At 38.0% G+C, this 25533-nt stretch overlaps 1 protein-coding gene across 6 annotated transcripts in view; it reads left to right on the top strand.

The window, feature by feature from the left end:
* Positions 1 to 25533, top strand: part of TERB1 (telomere repeat binding bouquet formation protein 1) — a 60566-nt gene that overhangs the window by 11279 nt on the left and 23754 nt on the right. For all 6 annotated transcript variants that reach the window (XM_047792634.1, XM_047792633.1, XM_047792638.1 and 3 more), the window contains exons 4-11: positions 9441 to 9551; positions 9740 to 9868; positions 16098 to 16158; positions 16253 to 16368; positions 16464 to 16586; positions 21566 to 21718; positions 23622 to 23753; positions 25122 to 25247. In XM_047792634.1, coding sequence (XP_047648590.1) covers positions 9441 to 9551; positions 9740 to 9868; positions 16098 to 16158; positions 16253 to 16368; positions 16464 to 16586; positions 21566 to 21718; positions 23622 to 23753; positions 25122 to 25247 — 951 coding nt within the window. The remainder of the gene's footprint in view (positions 1 to 9440; positions 9552 to 9739; positions 9869 to 16097; positions 16159 to 16252; positions 16369 to 16463; positions 16587 to 21565; positions 21719 to 23621; positions 23754 to 25121; positions 25248 to 25533) is intronic.

Raw genomic sequence — 25533 nt, 5'->3', positions numbered from 1 at the left:
CTGCCAGCCTATACCACAGTCGCAGCAACGCCAGATCCGAGCCAAGTATGCAGCCTACACCACAGCTCTCAGCAATGCCAGATCCTTAACCCACTGACCAAGGCCAAAGATCGAACCTGTGTCCTTATGGATGCTAGTCAGATTTGTATCTGCTGAGCCATGACGGGAACTCCTGCTTTTTAATTGGATCGTCTTTTACTGTTGAGTTTTAAGAGTTCTTTGTTTTTTTGTTTTTTTTTAAATCAGCCTGACCTTGGCATATGTAAATTCCCAGGCCAGTGATCAAATCCAAGTTGTAGCTACAAGCCATGCTGCAGCAGCTAGATGCTTAACCCATTTTGCCAGGCCAGGATCCACCCATGCCTCCACAGCTACCCAAGCCCCCACAGTTGGATTCTTAACCTACTGTTCAACAGTGGGAACTCCAAAAGTTTTATTTATTTATTTAATTTTTGATTTACAATGTTTCATTAAGTTCTGTTGTACAACACAGTGACCCAATTACTCACATTTCCCTGTGCTGTACAATAGGATCCCATTGCCCATCCATTCCAGATATAACAGTTTGCATCCCAAAATCCCCAAAAGGCCCATCCCTCTCACTCCCTCCCCTCTCCCCCCAGAACCCCAAGTCTGCGCTTCTTGGCCATGTTCCGTTTCTTTTTGTTTGTTTGTTTGTTTGTTATTTTTAGTTAGGATCATCTGTTCCATATTTTAAATTCCACAAATAAGTGATATCATATGGTATTTGTCCTTTTCTTTCTGGCTTACTTCACTTAGTATGAAAGTCTCTGGCTCCATCCATGTTGCTGCAAATGGCATTAGTTTGTCTTTTTTTATGGTGATTTATATTCCATTTATACAATGGAATGTACCACATCTGCTTAATCCATTCATCTGTTGATGAACACTTAGGTTGTTTCCATGTCTTGGCTATTGTGAATAGTGCTGCTGTGAACATAGGGGTACAGGTATCTTTTTCAGGGAAAGATTTGTTTAGATATATGCCCAGCAGTGGAATTGCTGGATCATACGGTAGCTCTATATTTAGTTTTCTGATGTACCTCCATACTGTTTTCCATAGTGGTTGTACCAATTTACATCCCCACCAACAGTAGAGGAGGGTACCTTTTTTTCCACGCCCTCTCCAGCATTTATTATTTGTTGTCTTGTTAATGATGGCCATTCTGACTGATGTGAGGTCAGGGTACGCATTGTAGTTTTGATTTACATTTCTCTAATACTTAGTGATATTGAGGAGTTCCCATTGTGGCTCAGTGGTTAACAAATCCGACTAGGAACCTTGAGGTTGTGGGTTCGACCCCTGCCTCACTCAGTGGGTTAATGACCCGGCGTTGCGGTGAGCTGTGGTGTAGGTTGCAGACGTGGCTCGGGTCTGGCATTGCTGTGGCTGTGGCTGTGGCTCTGGTGAAGGCCAGCAGCTCTAGCTCCGATTAGACCCCTAGCCTGGGAACCTCCATATGCCACAGGTACGGCCCTAGAAAATACAAAAAAAAAAAAAATTAGTGATATTGAAACTTTTTCATATACCTTTTGGCCATCCATATGTCTTCTTTGGAGAAATGTCTATTTATGTCTTCTGCCCATTTTTGAATTGGGTTGTTTATTTTTGTTGTTGTTGAGTTGCATGAGTTGTTTGTATATTTTAGAGATTACGCCCTTGTCTGTTGCGTCTTTGGCAAAGATTTTCTCCCATTCTGTGGGTTGTCTTTTCATTTTTTTAATGGTTTCTTTTGCTGTGCAAAAGCTTTTGAGTTTGGTTAGGTCCCATTGTTGTTGTTTTTTTATTGTCATTATTCTAGGAGGTGGATCAAGCAAGATATTGCTGCAATTTATGTCACAGGGCATTCTGCCTATATTTTCCTCTAGAAGTTTTATAGTGTCTGACCTCATATTTAGGTCTTTAATCCATTTTGAGTTTATTTTTGTATATGGTGTTAGATAGTGTTCTACTTTCATTCTTTTACATGTAGCTTTCCAATTTTCCCAGCACCATTTATTGAAGAGATTATCTTTCTTCCACTATATGTTCTGTCCTCCTTTGTCATAGATTAGTTGTCCATAGGTACTTGGGTTTATATCTGGGCTTTCTGTCCTGTTCCATCAGTCTATATGTCTGTTTTTGTGCCAGTACCATATTGTTTTGATGACTGTGGATTTGTAGTATTGTCTAAAGTCAGAAAGCTTGATTCCTCCATTTTTGTTTTTCTTTCTCATTATTGCTTTGTCTATTCAGGGTCTCTTGTGTTTCCATACAAATTTTAAAGTATTCTTTTCTAGGAGTTCCCGTCATGGCGCAGTGGTTAACGAATCCAACTAGGAACCATGAGGTTGCGGGTTCCATCCCTGCCCTTGCTCAGTGGGTTAACGATCCGGCGTTGCCGTGAGCTGTGGTGTAGGTTGCAAATGCGGCTCGGATCTGGCATTGCTGTGGCTCTGGCATAGGCCAGCGGCTACAGCTCCGATTAGACCCCCTATCCTGGGAACCTCCATATGCCGCAGGAGCAGCCCTAGAATAGGCAAAAAGACAAAAAAAAAAAAGAAAAAAGAAAAAGGAAAAAGAACGTCTTTGGTAATTTGATAGGGATTGCATTGAATCTGTAGATTGCCTTGGGTAATACAGTCATTTTGAAATATTGATCCTTCCAATCCAAGAGCATGGTATACCTTTCCATCTGTTTGTGTCATCTTTGATTTCTTTCATTAACATTTTATGGTTTTTAGAGTATGTCTTTTGTCTCCTTAGGTAGGTTTATTCCTACATATTTTATTTCTTGTGATGTGATTGTAAATGGGACGTTTTCTTTGATTTCTCTTTCTGATCTTTCTTTATTAGTATATAGAAATGCAAATGATTTTTGTGTATTAGTTTTGTAGCTGCAACTTTGCCAAACTCATTGATGAGTTCTAACAGTTTTCTGGAGCTGTCTTTAGGGTTTGCTAAGTATGATATCATATCATCTGCAAACAGTGATAGTTTTTTACTTCTTTTCCAATTTGGATTCCTTTTATTTCTTTTTCTTCTCTAATTGCTGTGGCTGTAGCTGCAACCCATGCCACAGCTGCCAGATCATTTAACTCATTTTGCCAGGCCAGGGATCCAACCCATGCCTCCACAGCTACCCGAGCCCCCACAGTTGGATTCTTAACCCACTGTACCACAGTGGGAACTCCAAAAGTTTTATTTACTTATTTTTTGGCCACACACAGGGCATGTGGCCCTGGCTAGGAATTGAACCTGCACCATAGCAGTAGCCCAAGACACAGTGACAACACCAGATCTTTAACATACTGCAGCACAGGAGAACTTATATTGTATAGTCTGAACACAAGCCCCTTATTGGATATATCTGATTTGAAAATATTTTACTCTAGTCCGTGAGTTGTCTTTTTATTTTCTTAATGATTTCTTTCGAAGCTGAGAAAATTTCAATTTTTAATTCAATTTATTGAATTTTCTTTTGTTGCTTGTGTTTTTGGTGTTGTATACATTTCAGGTTTTGTTCGCTTGTTTATTTTCTTCAGGAATTTTTTTTTTAGGGCCGCACCCACAACATTTGGAGGTTCCCAGACTAGGGGTCTAATCAGAGCTACAGCCTACACCACAGCCACAGCAACACTAGATCTGAGCCAGGTCTGTGACCTATACCACTGCTCATGGCAACTCCAGATCCTTAACTCACTGAGCAAGGCCAGGGGTTGAACCCACAACCTCATCGTTCCTAGTTGCATTTGTTTCCACTGAGCCGCAAAGGAACTCCTTCTTTAGGAATTATTGAAGGAACTAGATTGCATAGCCTGCGGAAGATAAAAACTGAGTTCTAGCTGTCAGTAGGTGCTTTGTCTGGAAAGAGAGGGATTATGATAGGAAACATTAAAGTATGAAAAGGGAGTGTAGAAGGAATTAAGAAAAGCATGTAAAGAAGTTTCTGTGCCTGGAATTGAACATCACCCTGTTGATAGGTCAAAAGCCCTCTTTGGCATATTATGGATGATGAGTGGCTTATTGACATCCATACAGTCAAACTAACCATATTATGGATGATAAGTGGTTTATTGACATCCATACAGTCAAACTAACCTTCTTATGGTTTCTATTAATATAAAATATGATTGGTAAAATTTGCTGTTGCTCCAAGACAACTTAGTGATAACCTTCATACTGTGGATTTTTACTAACAAATTGAGTCATGAATTTTTTCATTGAGCCGAATTGCCAGTTGAGTTTCTTTCAAGAGTAAGACTAATTAGTGATTGACAGTAGATCTTAGTTTCTTTTAGTGTGCTTCTCTATATTTTTGTCACTTCTTCATCCTGTATCTTTGATAACTTTAAGTGTTAATTCAACATTCTGTCAAAATCTGCATCAATTTTACTTAAATCCTTAAAACCAAGAGAAGAAATTATTTAAAGTTTACAGTCAAGAATTTAATGGGAAAATTATGTCTATTGTTTCCTTTTTAGTTGTAAATAAATATTTATAATTTATATTTTGAGGAGTTCCCTTCGCGGCACAGTGGAAACGAATCCGACTAGAATCCAGGAGGATACAGGTTCAATTCCTGGCCTCACTCAGTGGGTTAAGGATCCAGCGTTGCCGTGAGCTGTGGTGTAGGTTGCAGATGTGGCTCGGATCTGGCATTGGTGTGGCTGTGACATAGGCCAGCAGCTACAGCTCTGATTCGACCCCTAGCCTGGGAACTTACATATGCTTAAATATGCCCTAAAAAGCCAAAAAAACATTTTTTTTAAAGTTTTGACACACACATATATATATACCCAACAATGTACAAACATCAGCACAATCTGGATAGTAAACATATCTTCATGCATCTTTGTAATACTTCCTTTCTGTCCCTTCCTGGACCTTCTCTCCCCAAGAAACCACTGATCTGCCTTCTGTTACTTTAGAAGTATTTGTGTTCTCTCAATATATGGAAATTGTACAGTATACTATCATATACTCTTTTTTTTTTTGGCTGTGTTTTAGGCATGTGGAAGTGCCTGGGCCAGGGAGCCAAACCACAGCAGCACCCCAGGCTGTTGCAGTGACAACACTGAATACTTCACCCCCTGCGCCTTAAGGAAATGCCCATATACTCTTTTTTTGTGTGTGTGGTTTATTTCACTGAGCGTAAGTATTTTTAGACTCATCCGTGTTGTTGCATGTATGAATAGTTTTTTCCTTTTTATTGCTAAATAGCATTCAATTGTATGGTTATACCACAATCTGCTTATCCATTCTTCTGTTGATGGATATTTCAGTTGTTACAATTTTTTTTATTCTTTTTAGGGTTGCACCTGTGGCATATGAAAGTTCCCAGGCTAGGGGTTGAACTGGAGCTGCAGCTGCCAGCCTATGTCACAGCCACAGCAAAGCCAAATTCAAGCCACATCTGGGACTCACACCGTAACTCACAACAATGCTGGATCCTTAACCCACTGAGTGAAGCCAGAGATCAAACCTACATCCTCACGATACTAGTCGGGTTCTTAACCTGCTGAGCCACAGTGGGAACTCCCAGTTGTTAACAATTTTTTGTTATTACATATAATGTCACCATGAACATTTGTGTACAAGTCTTTGCATAGACATATACAAATATTACCCCTCCTAATAAAAGGGTAAATATTTAGAAGTAAAATGACTGAATCAAATGGTAGGTGTATGTTTAACAATTTATGAAACTGCCAGACTTTCAAAGTGTTTGTACTATTTTATGTGTCCACTAGCAGTATAGGAGAATTACAGTCCCTTTACATCCTTCCACAATATATTATGGTCAGTCTTTAAATTTTAGTCATTCTATGGGCATGTAATAGTATCTCCTTGTGGTTTTAATTTGCATTTTCCTAATGATATTGAACAGCCTTTCATGTGTTTAATTGCTACCTGTATATCTTTTTTGTCTGTTCAAATCTTTTGTTCATTGTTTTATCGGGTGGTTTGCTCTTGTATTGTTCAGTTTTGAGAGGTCTATGTGTTTTCTGGATATATTTTTTATTAGATATGTGCTTCACAAATATTTTCTCCATTTGTGGCTTGTCTTATCCATACACTACTAAGAGAATGAAGTTTATAATTTTGTTGAATTTCAACTTATTTATTATTTTTCTACAGATTGTGCTATTAGTGTCATGTCTAAGAAACCTTTACTTAATCAAGGGTTGCAAAGACTTTTTTCCCATGTTTTATAGTTTAAAAGTTTTAAAAGTTTTTTTAAAGTTTTATAGTTTTAGATGTTACATTTATGTCTGCAATCCATTTTGAGTTAGTTTTTTTTTTTTGTCTTTTTGCCATTTCTTGGGCCGCTCCCGCGGCATATGGAGGTTCCCAGGCTATGGGTCGAATCGGAGCTGTAGCTGCCAGCCTACGCCAGAGCCACAGCAACGCAGGATCCGAGCCGCGTCTGCGACCTACACCACAGCTCATGGCAACGCCGGAACCTTGACCCACTGAGCAAGGGCAGGGATCTAACCAGCAACCTCATGGTTCCTAGTCGGATTCGTCAACCACTGCGGCACGACGGGAACTCCCCATTTTGAGTTAGTTTTAACATACGGGGTGAAATATGGATTCAAGGGGGTTTTTTTCATTTTTTTTTGTTTGTTTGTTTTTTTGCTTTTTAGGGCCACACCCACAGCATATGGAGGTTCCCAGAGGTCAAATTGGAGCTACAGCTGCCAGCGCACACCACAGCCACAGCAACACCAGATCCGAGCCACATATGCAACCTGCACCACAGCTCATGGCAACGTCAGATCCTTAACCCACTGAGCGAGGCCAGGGATCGAACCTGAAACCTCCTAGTTCCTAGTCGAATTTGTTTCCGATGTGCCACGACGGGACCTTCTCAAGTTTTGTTTTATTATGTTTTTGAAGGTGAATATTCATTTGTTCTAACACTAGTTGTTGAAAAGACTATCCTTTCTCCCCTGCATTGCCTTTATGACTTTGTTTAAAAAAAAATCATCTATCCATGTATGTATCAGTTTATTTTTGGACTGTATTCTGTTTCATTGATCTTTTTGTCTATGTTGATGTCACAATACACTTTTTTGATTACTATAGCTTTATATTAAGACTTGAAATTAGATACTGTCAGTCTTCCAGCTTTATTCTTCTCTTTCAGAATTGTTTGGCTATTCTAAGTCCTTTGCATTTCCATATGAATTTTAGGATCAGTTTGTCAGTTTCTACCAAAAAAAAGTCTGTTGGGATTGCATTGAATCTATAGATTAATTTGGGGAGAATTGACATCCTAATAATATTTAATCTTCAGGCCCATGAATATGATGTATCACCTCTTCTATTTCAGCCCTCTCTAACATCTCACAGTAATTTTTAGTTTTTAGTGTATATGTCATTCACATCTTTTGGTAAATTTTTCCTAAGTATTTCAAATTTTTGATGCCATTGTAAATGGCCTTATTTTTTACTTTTAATTCCCAATTATTTATTGCTGGCATATAGAAATATAATTGATTTCTATATGTTAAATGAAACCTTACTACACTTGCTTATTTTAATAGTTCTTTTGTAGATTCTATCAGATTATTTACATAGAAGATCATGTCATATATGAATGCACATAGTTTTACTATTTCCTTCCAATTTGGATGCCGTTTCTTTTTTTCTTTTCTCTTTGGAGTGTCTGAAGAATCAGTGGCTGGGCTCTCCAGTACACTGTTAAATGGAATGTTAAATAGGATGACTCTGGATAGATTCTCCAACACAATGTTAAACATCTCCGTCTTATCCCTAATATTAGGAAGAAAGAATTCGTTCTTTCTCTGCTAAGTTTGATACTTACTGTAGGGTTTCTTATTTATTTATTTATTTATTTTTTTAACTGTGCCCATAGCATGTGGAAGTTCCAGGGCTAGGGATTGAAACTGTGCCACAGCAGCAACCCTAGCTGCTGAAGTGACAATGCCAGAACTTTAACCTGCTGTTCCACAAAGGAACTCCTAATGTAGCTTTTATTGGTAGGTATATTTTTTTAGGTTAAGATGGTCCCTATCCATTCCAAGTTTGCTGGATATTTTTTTTTAAATCAGAAATGAAATTTGATTTTACCGAATGCTCTTTCTGCATCTATTGAGATGACTATATGGTTTTCTGTTTTAGTTTGTTATATTACATTGACTGATTTTTCAAATCTTTTTTTTTTTTTTTCCCCTGCACCTGAGTCAGGGATTGAATCCAGGCTACAACTGCAACATACACCACAGCTGCTGCAATGCTGGATCCTTAAGTCAATGCAGCAGCACACTGGGAACTCTGATTTTTCAAATCTTGAACCAATCCTGCTTTCCTGGGATAAACCCAGTCAGTCATGATGTGTTGTTATTTTAATTTATGATTAAATTCAGTGTGCTAAATTGTTTAGACTCTTTTGAGTGTGTGTTCATAAGAGACATTGATCTGTAGTTTTCTTTTTTTCCTTTCTAATGGCTTTGATTTTGGTATAAGGGTAATGCTGACCTCACAGAATAAGTCAGGAAGTATTTCTTCTTTCCAAAATTTGGAAAAGTTTGTGTAGAATTGATATTATTTCTTCCTTAAACATTTGGAAGAATTTACAGATGAAGCCATATGAACCTGGAGTTTTCTTTATAGACAGATTTTTAACTATGATTTCAATTCATTTTATAGATAATGGACTATTTAAGTTATCTCTTTCTCTTCATTAAGTTTTGATAGTTTGTATCTTTTAAGCAATTTGTCCATTTTATCAAAGTCATTGAATCTGTAGTATGAAGTTGTGCATAACCATTATTATGTTTTGACTGTCTTTAGAATCTATGGTGATGCCATCTCTCTTATTCTGCTATTGGTAATTTGTGTCTTTACTTCTTTTTGCCTGATCAGTTTGTCTAGAGGTTTGCTGGTTTCAAAGAACCAGCTCTATTGTTCAGCTTTGATCTTTATAATTTCCTTCCTTCTACTTACTCTGGGTTAACTTAACTCTTTTTCTAGTTTCTTAAAGTAGAAGCTGAGGTCATTAGTATGAGACTTTTCTTCTTTTATTATATAGGTATTTATTGTTACCTCCTAAATTCTGATTTAGTAGCATCCCACAAATTCTAATATGTTTTATTTTCATTTTCATTCAGTTCATTCTAAATGGCAGACATTTAAACCAATGTAGTTTTAATTAAAGAGGATAATATTTGGATTTTCTTTTCCTATGTTTCATGCAAGGGGAATATAAAATAATTATAAGAAGTTCATTTCAAGGTATTTTATTTAAGAAACATCTTTCTTTTACATATCTTTATTATTTGTTAGATTACAAAAGTAATACATATTATTTAAAAAGAAAATACAAATATAGGTATTTAGAAAGTTAAATTTAAATGATTATTTTTAAAAGGAAATTTTTGGCTTAAATAATGAAATTTTTGTTCTTTAGAAATGAAGACTGATCTGAACTTATTATTGGAGTGCCTGAAATATCAAATGGACAATGCTTTTTCACAAAAGGAAGCTTTGGTCACTATTCATTCAATTTGCCAACAAAACAGTAAGACATGATAATGAATTTTTATTTGTGATTCTTTTTGTTTAGTATTGTGATATATGAAATATGCATAGTTGTTTCTCTTCTATTCAGTTACTCTACATGTTATGTTACTATGTCCGTGTGATTTATTGTCCTTAAAAGAATAATTGTAATAATAATGTACTTTGTCTTTTCTGCACACTCTACAGGTAATGCGTGTGTTTATTTTCGGGAAATTGGTGGTTTGACGTTTGTAAAAAATCTTGCAAAGTCAAGTGAACATAGTATGGTAAAAGAAGCGGCCTTATATATATTAGGAGCTGTTGCAGAACAAAATGGTAAAATATAAAAACTTTATTTCACTATCCTTTAAGCATTGTGTTATATTTTTAACAAACTGCTAGAAATAATTTTTTTTTGTCTTTTTAGGGCCACACGCTCAGCATATGGAAGTTTCCAGGCTAGGGATCCAATTGGAGCTGTAGCTGCCAGCCTATGCCACTGCTCACCGAAACACTGGATCCTTAAACCATTGAGTGGGGCCAAGGATTGAACTCGGGTCCTCATGGATATAGTCAGTTTCATCACTGCTAAGCCACGATGGGAGTGCCCTAAAAATAATTTTTAAACTAGTTTTTTTTTTTTTTACATGTCTGGAGAGTTTTATCCAGGTGTTTTATTTAAATTAATTCATGGAATTCCCGTCGTGGTGAAGTGGAAACAAATCCAACTAGGAACCATGATGTTGCAGGTTCGATCCCTGGCCTCACTCATTGCATTAAGGATCCAGCATTGCCATGAGCTGTGGTGTAGGTCGCAGATGCAGCTCGGATCCCACGTTGCTGTGATTGTTTTGTAGACTGGTGGCTACAGCTCCGATTAGACCCCTAGCCTGGGAACCTCCATATGCTGTGAGTGCAGCCCTAAAAAGACCGAAGGGAAAAAAAAAATTAATTCATGCCAGGAGTTCCTGTCTTGGCTCAGCAGTTAGCGAATCTGACTAACATCCATGAGGACATGGATTTGCTCCCTGGCCTCACTCAGTGGGTTGGGGATCCGGTGTTGCCATGAGCTGTGGTGTAGATCACAGAAGCAGCTCAGATCCCGAGTTGCTGTGGCTGTGGTGTAGGCTGGCAGCTACAGCTCTGAATGGACCCCTAGCCTGGGAACCTCCATATGCTGTGAGTACAGCCCTAAAAAGACAAAAAGACAAAAATTTTTTTAAAAACTAATGCATGTCAAAGATTTTATTTAACTTATTAAGTAATGAGGGAACCAGTAAAATGTTAAAACTGTTTTGAAAGCAATGGCAAAAAATAGTACTATAGGCATTTGGGAAAGCTGAAATTTATGAATAACTGGTAAATAAATAAATTTATGACATAACTGGTCATTGCCTTCAGGGCAATATCTGGCCAAAATATTTTGCGTTTCTGTGGACAAGAATAATTTGTATTACTATAAGTTTTCTATAATTTACGGAGTTATAAAATAGCCCAAAGACAGTAAGAGGCACAAATAATCTAGAATGGTGTGCTAGACAGGACCATCAGTGATTGTTTTCATTGTTTCAAAATCTTTCACATTTTTTTTGTCATTAGTTGGAAACTTGTTTTTATCTTTTTTGTTTGTTATTTGTTTTTGCCTGCGCCTGTGGCATATGGAAATTCTAGGGCCTGGTATCACACCTGTGCTGCAGTAGCAACCTGAGTCACTGCAGTGACAATGCCAAATCCTTAACCCAATGCGCCGTAAGAAAACTCCCGGAAACTTTTTTTTTTCTTTTTAGGGCAGCACGGAGGTTCCCAGGCTAGGGGTCCAATCGGAACTTCAGCTGCCGGCCTACGCCACAGGTACAGCGGCGCAGGATCCAAGCCAAGTCTTTGACCTACATCAGAGCTCACGGCAACACCAGATCCTTAACCCACAGAACAAGGCCAGGGATCGAACCCACAACCTCATGCTTCCTAGTTGGATTAGTTTCTGCTGCACCACGATGGGAACTCCACAATTTTTTTTTAATGGCCACATTTATGGCATATGGAAGTTCCTGGGCCAGGGATTGAATCTTAGATGCAGCTGCAACCTATGCCACAGCTGCAGCAACACCAGATCCTTTAATCCTATCCAAGGTAGGCCGAGGAGCAAACCCGTGTGTCTCTTTTGGGCCACACCCATGGCATATGGAAGTTCCCAGGCCAGGGGTTCGGTCAGAGCTGTATCTGCTGGCCTGTGCCACAGCCACAGCAACACCTCATCTGTGACCTACACCATAGCTCACAGCAGTGCTGGATCTTTAACCCACTGAGCGAGGCCAGGGATCGAACCTGCGTCCTCATGGATGCTAGTCAATTTCAATTCCACTGAGCCATGACAGGAACTCCTGCAGTTGGATTCTTTTTTTGTTTGTTTGTTTTTCATCTTTTTTTTTATCTTTTCTGTGGCTGTACCCTTGGCATATGGAGGATCCCAGGCTAGGGGTCTAACTAGAGCTGTAGCTTCTGGGCTTCAACAGAACCACAGCAAGGCAGGATCTGAGTTGTGTCTGCGACCAACACCACAACTCATGGCAATGCCAGATCCTTAACCCACTGAGTGAGGCCAGGGATTGAACCCGCAACCTCATGGTTCCTAGTCAGATTCATTAACCACTGAGACATGATGGGAACTCCTGCAGTTGGATTCTTAACCCACTGTGCCACATTGGGAACTCCTGGAAGCATTTTTTCATTTTGTCTTTTACTGTTTTTTGGCCATAATTTTTTAAAATTTTTATAAAAATAAAATGTATCATACATTTTATTGCTTTTGGGTTTTGAATAAGAGGAATTTTTTTCATACTCCCAGGTTATAGGGGAATCCACCCACATTTTCCTGTTGCTACCTGTATGGTTTTATTTTTTACTTATACATGTATTCTTTTTGAATTTTCATGGAGTGTGGTGTGATTAGTGGTTCTGGTTTTATCTTTTTTTAAAATTTTTTATGGCAATCCAGCTATCCTAACACTTATTATTAAAAAGATCTTTTCTAAGTTCCCGTTGTGGCTCAACAGAAACAAACCCGACTATTTTTTATGAGGTGCAGGTTCAACTCCTGGTCCTGCTCAGTGAGTTAAGAATCTGGTGTTGCTGTGAACTGTGGTGAAGGTCATAGACATCACAGACATGGCTCGGATCTGGCATTGCTGTGGTGGTGATGTAGGTTGGCAGCTGCAGCTCCTCTTTGACCCCTAGCCTGGAAACCTCCCTAAAAAAAGTATGTCTTTTCCTCATTGATTTGAGATTCTACCCTTATTACTTAATGAGTCAATCTCTAGTTTTTCTTTTCTGTTCATTGTCAATAAATCCAAGTACTTGAATCAAAATATGAAGATAACCCACAACCATCTTGTATGGTAATTCATGTTGCCAAAAACCTTCTCTTAAATGAAGTTAAACTTAAACTGTCAGTTTTTCAAATAACTTTGTATTTTCGTCCATTAAATATGTCTTAATTACTTGATAAAGAACCAAGCTGTGTGCTGGGGCACTAGGGATAAATGAGACATTGCCTTTGCCTTTGAGAAGTGTCTAAAAGCTATTCTAGACACTGGATACATGTGTCTTTTTTTTTTTTTTTTTCGGCTACCCTGTGTCACATGGAGTTCCAGGACAGGGATCCTATCCCAGTCGAAATTGCAACCTGTAAAAAAAAAAAAAAAAAAAATTTGGAGTTCCCGCTGTGTCACAGTGGTTAACGAATCCAACTAGGAAGCATGAGGTTGCGGGTTCGATCCCTGGCCTCCCTCAGTGGGTTAAGGATCCAGCGTTGCTGTGAGCTGTGGTGTAGGTTGCAGACTCGGCTCGGATCCCGTGTTGCTGCGGCTCTGGCATAGGCCGGCAGCTACAGCTCCGATTGGACCCCTAGCCTGGGAACCTCCATGTGCTTCGGGAGCGGCCCTAGAAAAGGCAAAAAGACAAAAAAAAAATTGCAACTATGACACAGCTGCAGCACTGTCGGATCCTCAACCCACTGTTCCAGGGCAGGGACTGAACCTGCCTCTTAGCGCTGCAGAGATGCCACTGATCCCATTGCTCTGTAGCAGGAATTCCTCAAGTTGTTTTTATTTTAAATTCTGTTTATTTTATGATTATCAGCAAAAAACAAAACCACAACAAAAACCCTATTCTCAGGAGTGTATAATTTTTGCTTTTTGGAAAGACTTTTTTTTTTCTGGTGACACCCATAGTGTACAGAATTTCCCAGGCCAGGCATAGAATCCATACCACAGCAGTGACAATGTTGGGTCCTTAACCACTAGGCCACTAGGGAACTCCTGGAAAGATATCTTTATTTCTAGAAAAGTCTTGAAAAATAGAATAAACATTATTTCTTTCTCTTTTCTTTTCTTTTGCTATTTCTTGGGCCGCTTTCACGGCATATGGAGATTCCCAGGCTAGGAGTCTAATCGGAGCTGTAGCTGCCAGCCTATGCCAGAGCCACAGCAATGCCAGATCCGAGCCATGTCTGCAACCTACACCACAGCTCACGGCAACGCTGGATCGTTAACCCACTGAGTGAGACCAGGGATTGAACCAGTGTCCTCATGGTTCCTAGTCAGATTCGTTAACCACTGCGCCACAATGGGAACTCCTCTTTCTCTTTTCTAAAGAAAGTTTCTGACTTAAATTTTTCTTTGGCTTTGTTTTGTTACTTATCCTCTTAAATTTTTATCCTATTTTATTTTTATTTTTTTTGTTTGGTTAGTATTCTTATTGGAAATTCTGTGGGACTGCAATTCATGTTTTAGAACCTAGATCAAGTACTTCTGATTAAGATATTACTTCTTTGGTCTGTTACCTGAGTCAGAACATAAATTTGTCAGAATTTGTTGTAAGACTAATAAATGTCAGTGAAATGAAATCTGGTTGAAAACCATCCATATGACAATTTTATATTTTGTTAATATTTTTAAAACTTGTTTATGCTAATGTACGTAAATTAAAATTATATTTTCATATTCCAGTTTACTGTCAGCAGACTTTGTGCACATCAGAATTGTTTGAAGACCTAACTTGGTTCTTATCTAACAGTGATTCAAACACAAATTTGAAAAGAATGTCTGTCTATGTTATTTTGGTTCTAGTTTCGAATAATAGTAAGTACATTCTCTCAGGTTGTAGAAACATTAAAAAAATAGTAAATTGGTTCTGTCATTAATCCTTTTATTCTAGTCCTTACATCAGTGCCTTTTGTAAAATCATACTAACTTCTGAGAACTACTAGCTTTAAAGAGAAAGAACATTCATAGCATGCATTTAATTGTTTTATATTTATTAATTTTAAAAATAGTAAAGTTATTTGTATTGTTTAATAATATTGAAAAGGAACATCTTTAAAAGCAAAAGAGAGGCATTTAATGAATTAGTTTGGTTGATTTTCCACTGAATTGACCATTTAGTTACAGTGTTTACTGTATCAGCCAGCAATGACCCTAAATTTCATGTAGCTCTTGGCTAAAGTTTTATTTTGTTTTTGCTGTTGTCATTGCTTTAGGTTTTTGTTTTTTCGGTTTTTTTTTTTTTTTTTTTTTTTTTTTGCTTTTCAGGGCCACACCCTCGACATATGGAGGTTCGCATGCTAGGGATCGAATCAGAGCTACAGCTGCTGGCCTATGCCACAGCCACAGCAACCCCAGATCTGAGCCGCATCTGCAACCTACACCACAGCTCACAGCAATGCCAAATCCTTAACGCACTGAGCAAGGTCAGGAATTGAACCCACAAACTCATGGTTCCTAGTCAGGTTCATTTCCACTGCGCCTCAATGGGAACTCCTGCTTTAGTTTTTATTTTAGAGTAATCTTAGATTGACAAATAGTTGGAAAAATAGTATATAGAGTGTTTCTATATACCTCTTGCCCAGGCCAAGGTTGTTTTTTAATGTTGCTTTATTTAAATCTTCAAATTGTTAGAAATTTTGTACACATTTTAAATGCTTCTAGATTTATTTTTTCTATTTTGAATTAGTTTTAATTCTTAGAGTATATTTTTGTATTATAACACAGAACCATGCAAAGTAAATGTTTTTGAAATTTTTAGAGGAAATTTGAATGCTGTCATTCTCTAAGCATAAGTATTTTCCATAATGATCTTGATTACAGAGATTTTTAGCTACTGTAACTCTTTGTGGTATTATATAATACTTTAAAGTGACAGACATTTTTTTGTTTGTTTGTTTTGCTTTTTTTAGGGCTGCACCCATGACATATGGAGGTTCCCAGGCTAGGGGTCAAATTAGAGCTGTAGCCACCAACGTACACCCCAGCCATAGCAACACCACATCTGAGCTGTGTCTGCAACTTATACCACAGCTCACGGCAATGCTGGATCCTTAACCCACTGAGTGAAGCTAGGGATCGAACCCACGTCCTCGTGGATACTAGTCAGATTGGTTAACCACTAAGCCATGACGGGAACTCCAGAATGTTATTTATTAAAAATACTACTTAAATGTTTTCCACTTCTGTAAAGTTATTTTGTAGACAAAAGTCATATTCATGTAATATATGGCTGTTTTTTTAAGGGACTGGACAGACACTTGTGAGAGAAACAGGTTGTATTTCAGTTCTATCACAGTTGTTCAAGTAAGTAAATACAAGTTTCTTACTGTTAATTATTCATTTCTTCAGATTTTAACTCAGTTGTATTAACTACTTCTTTTTCTGTTTAATCTAATAGGACAGTTCTTTCAAAATATGAGTTGAATTTGTCAGATAAAAATGTTTTCCAGAATTATCAGTTGTGGTCTTCAGTGTGCAGTACTCTGTGTGTCTGTGTCAACAATCCTCAAAATGGTAATGATCTCAACTATTTAAATATAAAAATAAAAACAGATGAAAACTCACTTTTTCCAAATATATTAAAATATGATTGCCTTTTCTCCTTTTAGATGAAAATCAAATGCTTTGCTGTTCACTTTTTCCACATGCTAATGACTGGCTAATAAACTGCCTGAAACCTGAGATAATTCGCCCTATTTGCTCATTTATTGGACTCACTCTTGCAAACAACAGTAAGTATTGATTACACTCTGGATTGTACTTGAAGAAACATATTTCAAAGCATTTAAAAAAACTAGTGAATTAATTAATGAGTTAATTCCAGTAAGTAGAGTAATTTTGGATGTATTTATACTATTGCAAATAGGAAAATCTTAAAGTAGGTATTGTTAGAAGGAAGTGGGAAGATGGTAGTGGCAGCACACTTTTGGATCCCCCCAGGTACCCTCATAAAACAGAACAACTAGAGAGCAAAACTATAAAAACTCAAGAGTATGTTCTCTGACCACATAGCATTAAATTAGAAAAGTCCCAAATATCTAGAAATAAAGCAACTCAGTACTTAACCCAAATCAAAACAAAAAACACAAATCTAAGAGTCAAAAAAGTAAGTCATGAGGAAATTAGAAATGTTTTAACTTAATGATAATGAAAACATAACATTAAACAGTGGGATGCAGCAAAATCAGTGTTTAGAAGTAAATTTATAGAATTAAAGCTTGCACAGGAAAGAAGAAATTTCTCAAATCAATTATGTTAGTTTCCACCTACAAAACTAGAAAACAGAGCAAGTTAAACTCAAAATAAGTAGAATAAAGAAAATAATAAAGAGAAGATTAGAATTCAATGAAATAGGAAAAAAAAAAAACAGAGAAATCAATTAAACCAAAAGCTGGTTTTTGAAAAAATCAGTAAAATGGATCCTTTAGTCAGACTAACCATGAAATAAAGAAAAGGCCCAAATTACCAATATCAGGAGTGAGATTTGACATTACTATAGATTGTAACATATATTAAAAGTATAATAGGCGTTCCCATTGTGGCTCAGCAGTAACAAACTCGATTAGTATCTAGGAGGACAAAAAAAAAGCATAATAAAAAAATAGACTTTTTTTTTTTTTTCTTTAGGGCCACAGCTGTGGCATATGAAAGTTCCCCGAAGGTTTGAATTGGAGCTATGGTTGCCAGCCTACACCAGAGCCATAGCAGTGCGGGATCTGGGCCACATCTGTGACCTACACCATAGTTCACAGCAATGCCAGATCCTCAGCCCACTGAGCCAAGCCAGGGATTGGACCCCTGTCCCGGATACAAGTCGGGTTTGTAACCCACTGAGCCACAATGGGAACTCCTAGAAATAACTTTATCCCATTACATTTGACAACTTAAATGAACTAAAGAGATTTCTTTGAATAACACAAACTACAAAAGCTCACTCAAGAAAAAATAGATAGGAGTTCCCGTTGAGAAGCAAAAATACTTGGTGATATATTTAATGAAATATGTCTGATATCTATAGGCTGAAAACTGTAAAATGTTGCTGATATAAAGAAAACCTTAAATTGATGGGAGAAATATCACACTTATGGATTATAAGATTCGATGTTGTTAGAATGTCACTTCTCAAATGACATTCATGATTCATGACATTCCTCATCAAAATCTCAGCAGGCTTTGCTGTAGAAATTGATGAGATGATTCTAAAATTTACATGGAAATGAAAAGGGGCTAGGATAGTCAAAATTGTTTTGAAAAAGGACACGATTGTAGGATTTATATTACCTGATTTCAGTACTTACTGCATGTAATCAAGAGTGTAGCATTGGTATAAGTGTAGACATAGATCAGTGGAACAAAATAACTAGAAATAGACATGTATATATGTACTCGTGGTTGATTTTCTTTTTTTTCTGGCCCTGCCTGCGGCATACAAAAATTTCCATGGCCGGGATCAAATTTGAGCCACAGCTGTAGCAATGTTGGGTCCTTAACACACTGTGTCTGGCCAGGGATTGAACCTTTGCCACCACAGAGACATGGCCAAATCATTAACCCACTGAGCCACAGCAGGAGCTCCCAAACACTGATTTCCTACAAAGGTGCCAAAATAACTCCATGTTGGAAAAGATAGTCTTTTGAACAAATGGTGCTAGAAAAAGTAGTTATCTATCTATGGTATATGAATCTCAACCCATAACTTACGAAGTATACAAACATTAACTTGAAATAATTCATACATCTGAATGTAAGATCTAAAACTATAAAACTTCTAGACAAAAACCTAGAAACAAATCTTTATAATTTGGGAGTAGACAAAGATTTCTTAGGACACAAAAAGCATGAGCCATTAAGGAAAAAATTTTAGAGAGTTCCCATCATGGCTCAGCAGAAACAAAACAAACTTGACTAGTATCCATGAGGATGTGGGTTCCATCCCTGACCTCACTCAGTGGTTTAAGGATCCAGCATTGCTGTGAGCTGCAGTCACAGACGCGGCTCAGATCCTGAGTTTCTGTGACTATGGTGTAAGCTGGGAGTTAACAGCTCCGATTTGACCCCTATCCTTGGACCTTCCATGTGCTGTGGATGTGACCCTAAAAAAAAAAAATTATAAATTGGACTTTACTGAAATTAAAATCTTCTACTCTTCAGAGTTCCCATTGTGGCGCAGCGGTTAACGAATCCGACTAGGAACCATGAGGTTGCAAGTTCGATCCCTGGCCTTGCTCAGTGGGTTAAGGATCCAGCGTTGCCGTGAGCTGTGATGTAGGTCGAAGACTCGGCTCAGATCCCAAGTTGCTGTGACTCTGGCATAGGCCGGCGGCTACAGCTCCCATTAGATCCCTAGCCTGGAAACCTCCATGTACCAAGAGAAGTGGCCCTAGAAAAGGCAAAAAGACAAAAAAAAAAAAAAAATCTTTTACTCTTCAAAAGATTCTGTTAAGGTGAAAAGCCATTAACTGGGAAAAAATATTTGTGAACTATACATCTGATGAAGAATGTGTCCCTAGGAAAACCCTGAGGAGATATCACTATACACCCACTAGCATGGCTAAAAGTGGATGGTGAGGACGTGGGACAACTAGAACTTTCTCACACATTGCTGGTGTATATCTGTATTCAAACGTTTAAAGCAGATAGTTATGTTTCACATGCAAAGGATCTCTATAATTTCAAAAATTGAAATCTATTTCCACGATGCTTTGACATTTCCTTTCTTCAAATACCAGCTTAGATGAGTAATTGTTATAGGACCTTATTACTCTCAGCAAGTAGATTAGAGATAATTTGAAATGGTCAGTGTACAAGCTTAGGGTGTTCTGCTTCTAAGCCTGAATCTTCATTGTATAGACTATAACTGAAAATCTTTGTGGTAACATAGTGTCCAATTTCATCTAAGAATTTGAAAATATTTCCTTTTTCTAGGATTTTTTAAATGAAATACTTTAAAGAAGCCTGTTTCTGAATCTCCATAATATTGAAAATGTTATCCTTAAATAACATTTCCTAACAGTTCTATTCCCCGATGTAAAAAATTTTGAACATAAGTTGTTAGGTTAAGATCTTGTGTTTTACTGAACAATATGAAAAGTGATTTTTGTGTTTATTTTTTAATTTAATTTTTTTTTGTCTTTTTGCCTTTTCTAGGGCCGAACCCAGGGCATATGGAGGTTCCCAGGTTAGGGGTCTAATTGGAGCTACAGCTCCACCAGCCTACACCAGAGCCACAGCAACACCAGATCCGAGCCGCCTCTGTGATCTACACCACAGGTCATGGCAACGCTGGCTCCTTAATGCACTGAGCAAGACCAGGGATCGAACCCACAACCTCATGGTTCCTAGTCGGATTCATTAACCACTGAGCCATGATGGGAACTCTGATTTTTGTGTTTAAATCATCCTGGCTCAGTTTGTGATACTAGGGAAGACTGGGAGGAAGGTTTTTGTGACACAGTGATCATCACTAGCCCATATATCATCCATTTGTTATAAACCCATTGCTGAGATAGGAACTATAGAGACAGTTGAATGTACAGACCCAAGGGGTATTTTCCCATTAGAGTCATTTTCAACAGGGGAACAAAAGACTAAATACTTTAAAAAATGTTTCTGTCATAGAATCTTTGCCTGAAATAGTTGTTATGAGTCTCAATAATATGTTACCATTTTATGCTCCTAAAAGTAAGAATTAGGCTTAAATAAGATGGATGAAATATGTGGGTTTTTTGGAAACAGTTAAATTATGTTGCCCTTTGTTGATTCAGGCAATCTTAGGAATGAGTTATGTTGGAATTCAGAAAATAGTCAGCTTGCTAATTGTAATACCAAGCTAAATGAATGAATCTATTCTTTATAGCTCTGTTGAAGGACTTTGTTTAATCCATCCTTGTAAAATATACCAGTTCTTGCTAAATGAAACAAGATATCTAACATAACAAGAAATACTGCACTATACATGTTGTTATAATATGTTGAAGTGATTTTCTTGTATTAGTTATCAGTTTTGCAATTATGTATATACATAGTTAAAGATTGAATTTTTCATTCTTTAATTTTAGGATGTTTAGTAAGTATTTTTAAAAAGTCAAGTTAGGAGTTCCCATCATGGCTCAGTGAAAACAAATCTGATCAGCATCCATGAGGATGCAGGTTCAATCCCTGGCCTAGCTCAGTGGGTTAAGGGTCCAGCTTTGCTATGAGCTGTGATATAGGTCACAGATGCAGCTCAGATCCTGCATTGCTGTGACTGTGGTGTAGGCTGGCAGCTATAGCTCTGATTTGACCCCTAGCCTGGGACCCTCGTATGCTGCAGGTGTGGCCCTAAAAAGGCAAGGAAAAAAAAAGTCAAGTTAATGTTGGAGTTCCCGTTGTAGCACAGTGGAAACGAATCCGACTAGTAACTCTGAGGTTGCAGGATTGACCCCTAACCTCGCTCAGTGGGTTAAGGATCCGGCATTGCCAAGAACTGTGGTGTAGGTTGCAGATGTGGCTCGGATCTGGCCTTGCTGTGGCTGCGGCGTAGGCCAGTAGCTGTAGCCCCGATTTGACCTCTAGCCTGGGAACCTCCATGTGCCTCGGGTATGGCCTTAAAAATGCAAAAAACAAAAACAAAACAGTCAAGTTAATGTTATATTTAGTGCAGATTAATTTAATGAAATCAGATGCTTGTCTTATTTGAAGTATTAACGGTTCTGCTACTTTATTCTTTAAGCATATGTTCAGAAATACTTTATGTCTGTGGGTGGACTGGATGTATTGTCTCAAGTTCTTGTTCAACTGGAGTCTGATTCACACAAGACCATTTCCAGTGCTAAACTTGCAGTGGTGGTGACAAAGACTGTGGATGCATGTATTGCTGATAATCGTGAGTGAAAATACTTAGTAATTTTTCTACAATTGCATTTTGTTTAAATTCAGCATGGTGTGTGTTCAAATGATAGATTGAACACTAGCATGGATTGGACTTCCAGTTTCTCATAAGTGGGAGGGAATCTTAGAAATTATCTAGTCCAACTCTTATTTTCCCTTGGAAGTTCTGATTTCCCTAAGGATTCAAATCTAGGTCTTCTGACTTCAAGTTTGATGTTAAAATCAAGATAAGACTGTCAGTCCTAAACCTTTGTTTCAGTTAAAAAGCAGCATTAAAATGAAAAAGTTTAGATGAGAAATCAAGGCACATTTTGGAGATATAGGGAGTGGAAAACCCAATTTATATGTATTTTTTAAATTAGATGAAGAATTAAGGTATGCCTCTATCTGATAAGTATGAGATAGATTTACCCTTCTATAACTAGTGAGTGGCAGAACCAGACTTCAACTCATGGCTGCTTCTCACATATACAAATCCTGATAAGTGATAGTCTATAAATCTCTGTAATAAACAACTCTTTTTTTTTTTTTTTTTTTTTAAGGGCTGAGGGTGATTTGGAAGCTAGGGGTCAAATCAGAGCTGCAGCTGCCGGTCTATACCATAGCCATAGCAATGCCAGATCCAAGCCACGTCTGCAACCTACACTGTAGTTCACAGGCAACCCTGGATCTTTAACCTACTGAGCAAGGCCAGGGATCAGACCTGAGTCCACATGGACACTAGTCGGGTTCACTACTGCTGAGCCACAATGGAACTCCTATAATAAGCAACTCCTGACATTCACAAATAACAAAAAAAAAATGTAGATAACTATAAAGAAAAATCAGTTCTTTGGGAGCTCCTGCTGGGGCAAAACAGGACCCAAAACAGGGCCAAACAGGCGGCATCTTGGGAGCACTAGGACACTGGTTAGATCCCTAGCCGGCACAGTGGGTTAAGGATCCAGCATTGCTGAAGCTGCAGTTTAGGTTGTGACTGCAGCTTGGATCTGATCCCTGGCTCAGGCCAGGGAGCTCCATATGCCATGGGGCAGCCAAAAAAAGAAAAAAAAAATCAGTTATTTAGGGCCTGCTGTGTGCTGAGCACTTTGTGAGTTCTAGAGATTAAAATAAATGATTGAGCTTGAGTTCTCTTATGGCACAATGAGTTCAGGATCTGGCTGTTGTCTCTGCAGCGGCTCAGATTGCTGCTATGGGGTGCATTCAGTCCCTGGCCCGTGAACTTCCATATACCATGGGCGTGGCCAAAAACATTGATTAAGGTATAGTCTCCTAAGGAATTCACAACTTTTTTATTGATATCAGTCCTTTTAGACTCTGAACTCTGCTAAAAACAAACAAACAAACCTAAAAACAAAACCCTGAGAAGTGTAGCTTAAAATGATAGACTTCTTGAATTTTGTCACATCTCAGTATAGCTTCAGGTATGCTTCACTGCATCATTAATATCAGTAGAACCATGGCCAGCTGGTAGTGTATTTCAATGGCAGGTAGGAATTGGTTGGATAGGAAGGTCTTTACTGTCAATCTAGATAAGGAGAGATATGTAAAGTGAGATTAAATAGCTTTTAGAAAGGTAATATTATTACTTCATATTCATAGCATTGTGCAGGACAACTAAGAAGAAAGCATTCTCCAAAATACTTGCTTTAGTGTAATGTCTTTAGTTTGGGAAGAAGGATTAATAAGGATTACATAAGCCATCATTTTATTATAATGCATTTATTTATAGTCACACATATATCTATATATATATTAGATGTTATATAAAATATGAATTTTAGATATTATGTAATATATCATTCTTCCAGGATAAGATCTGAAAAAATAGTGTGTGTAATATCTGGAAAATACTATATTATATTAAAAGTTTTTAATTTGTATCCCCCCCATTTTAGCTACTTTGGGGGTAGTACTATCCAAGTACCACATTGTTTCAAAACTTCTGGCACTACTGCTTCATGAAAGTCTGGATGCAGGAGAAAAGTTTAGCATCATGCTTACTCTTGGTCATTGTACAGAGGATTGTGGTAAGTATTGGACTTACTTGGTTTTCGTAAAAAAAAGAGTGGAATGGAAATCCGCATTCACTTTTCCCTCCAGTCATATGAAAGGCTTAGCACTACTATTGCCTTTCTCCTCATCCTCAAACCAGTCATTTTGTTCCTCATCCTTCTTCATCCGTTGTGTTCAGCCAGTCACTAAGACCTGTAGTTCCACTTCTGTTTATCCCTCCTTATTCCTTTCTGCTCAATTCCAGTGCTACTTTCCCAATTTAAGCCCCCGGCCCCTCAATATCTTTCACCAGTTTTATGGCAATAGATTCCTCCCTGTGTGCTCTTCCTTCTATCTCCATTTTTCAGTCCACTCTTCACACTGCCACACAGATATGATACTGTTTTCCCTCTTTGAAAATCCTTGAAAGTTCTTTCTTTCTCTACCTATCATTCTCTCCTCTCTTTCTTTTTTCTCTTCCTCTTCCTTTTTCTCCCTCTTGTCACTTTCCTGCCGTTCTTCCTCTGTCCAGACTCTTCTCCTTTCTTACCCTCTTCACTTTCTTCTCTCCTTCCTCTCTTCCTCCAATCTCCTCTCTCCTCCCACTTTTCCACTTTCCTTTGTTCTCTTGCTTCTTCTCTCTCTTCTTTCCCTCATTTTCCACTGTCTCCATTCATCTTCTTCTCTTCTCTTTCTCTTAATCTCTGTATAATCTAGGATTTACTATGCTTTAAAATTTTTCACTTTACTTTTGATTTTTTATTGAGGTGTAATTGAAAACTATACCTTTTTAAAAACCAAATGAGGGCAGTTTTTTTACTCTTATGAGTTATGATGATGCTACTCTGGCTGTATTTCAGAGATTTATCACTTATCAGACTTAGTTATCTTATGCAAGTAGTTTTTTTTTGATAAGTAGATTATTTTCTATGAGATTGATATGCTACCTACTACACTAACGAGGGAACTGTTAGATTATTTTCTAAATTGAAAAATACCTTTGGGGAGTTCCTGATGTGGCACAGCAGAAATGAATCTGACTAGTATCCATGAGGATTCAGGTCCGATCCCTGGCCTCGCTCAGTGGGTCGGGGATCAGGCATTGCCATGAGCTGTGGTGTAGGTCGCAGATGCAGCTCAGATCCTGCATTGCTGTGGTTGTGGCGTCGGCCAGCAGCTCTAGCTCTGATCCCTAGCCTGGGAACTTACATATGCCGTGGGTGCGGCCCTAAAAAGCAAGATAAATAAATAAATACATTGAAAATACCTTTGAAACTTTGTTTTATTGAATTTTAAAATTTGAACTGTGTTCACAGTTATCACAAGGTAGAATTATGACCTCATGCAGATAGTTTTAAGATAAAGCAACTATTTTCTACTTTAATTTTTGATGTGTTTTCCAGAGGAAAATCAGTATGACCTTTTTAAAAACAATGGGCTTCCACTCATGATACAAGCTTTGACTGAATCTCAGAATGAGGAACTAAACAAAGCTGCCACTTTTGTGCTTCACAACTGCAAAAAAATTAGTAAGTTTACTCTTAAAAAAAATACTAACCAAAGTTAATGAGGGGGAATTCCCATTATGGCGCAGTGGTTAATGAATCCAACTAGGAAGCATGAGGTTGCAAGTTCGATCCCTCGCCTTGCTCAGTGGATTAAGGATCTGGTGTTGCCGTGAACGGTGGTGTAAGTCGCAGACGCGGCTTGGATCCTGAGTTGCTGTGGCTGTGGTGTAAGCCAGCGGCTATAGCTCCAATGAGACTCCTAGCCTGGGAACCTCCATATGCCGTGGGAGCGGCCCTAGAAAAGGCA

Source organism: Phacochoerus africanus, chromosome 8, assembly GCF_016906955.1.
Source record: "Phacochoerus africanus isolate WHEZ1 chromosome 8, ROS_Pafr_v1, whole genome shotgun sequence".
Classification (NCBI taxonomy): Eukaryota; Metazoa; Chordata; class Mammalia; order Artiodactyla; family Suidae; genus Phacochoerus; species Phacochoerus africanus.
The sequence above is the reverse complement of the archived record's forward strand: the minus strand, read 5'-3'. Positions and strand labels throughout refer to the sequence as shown.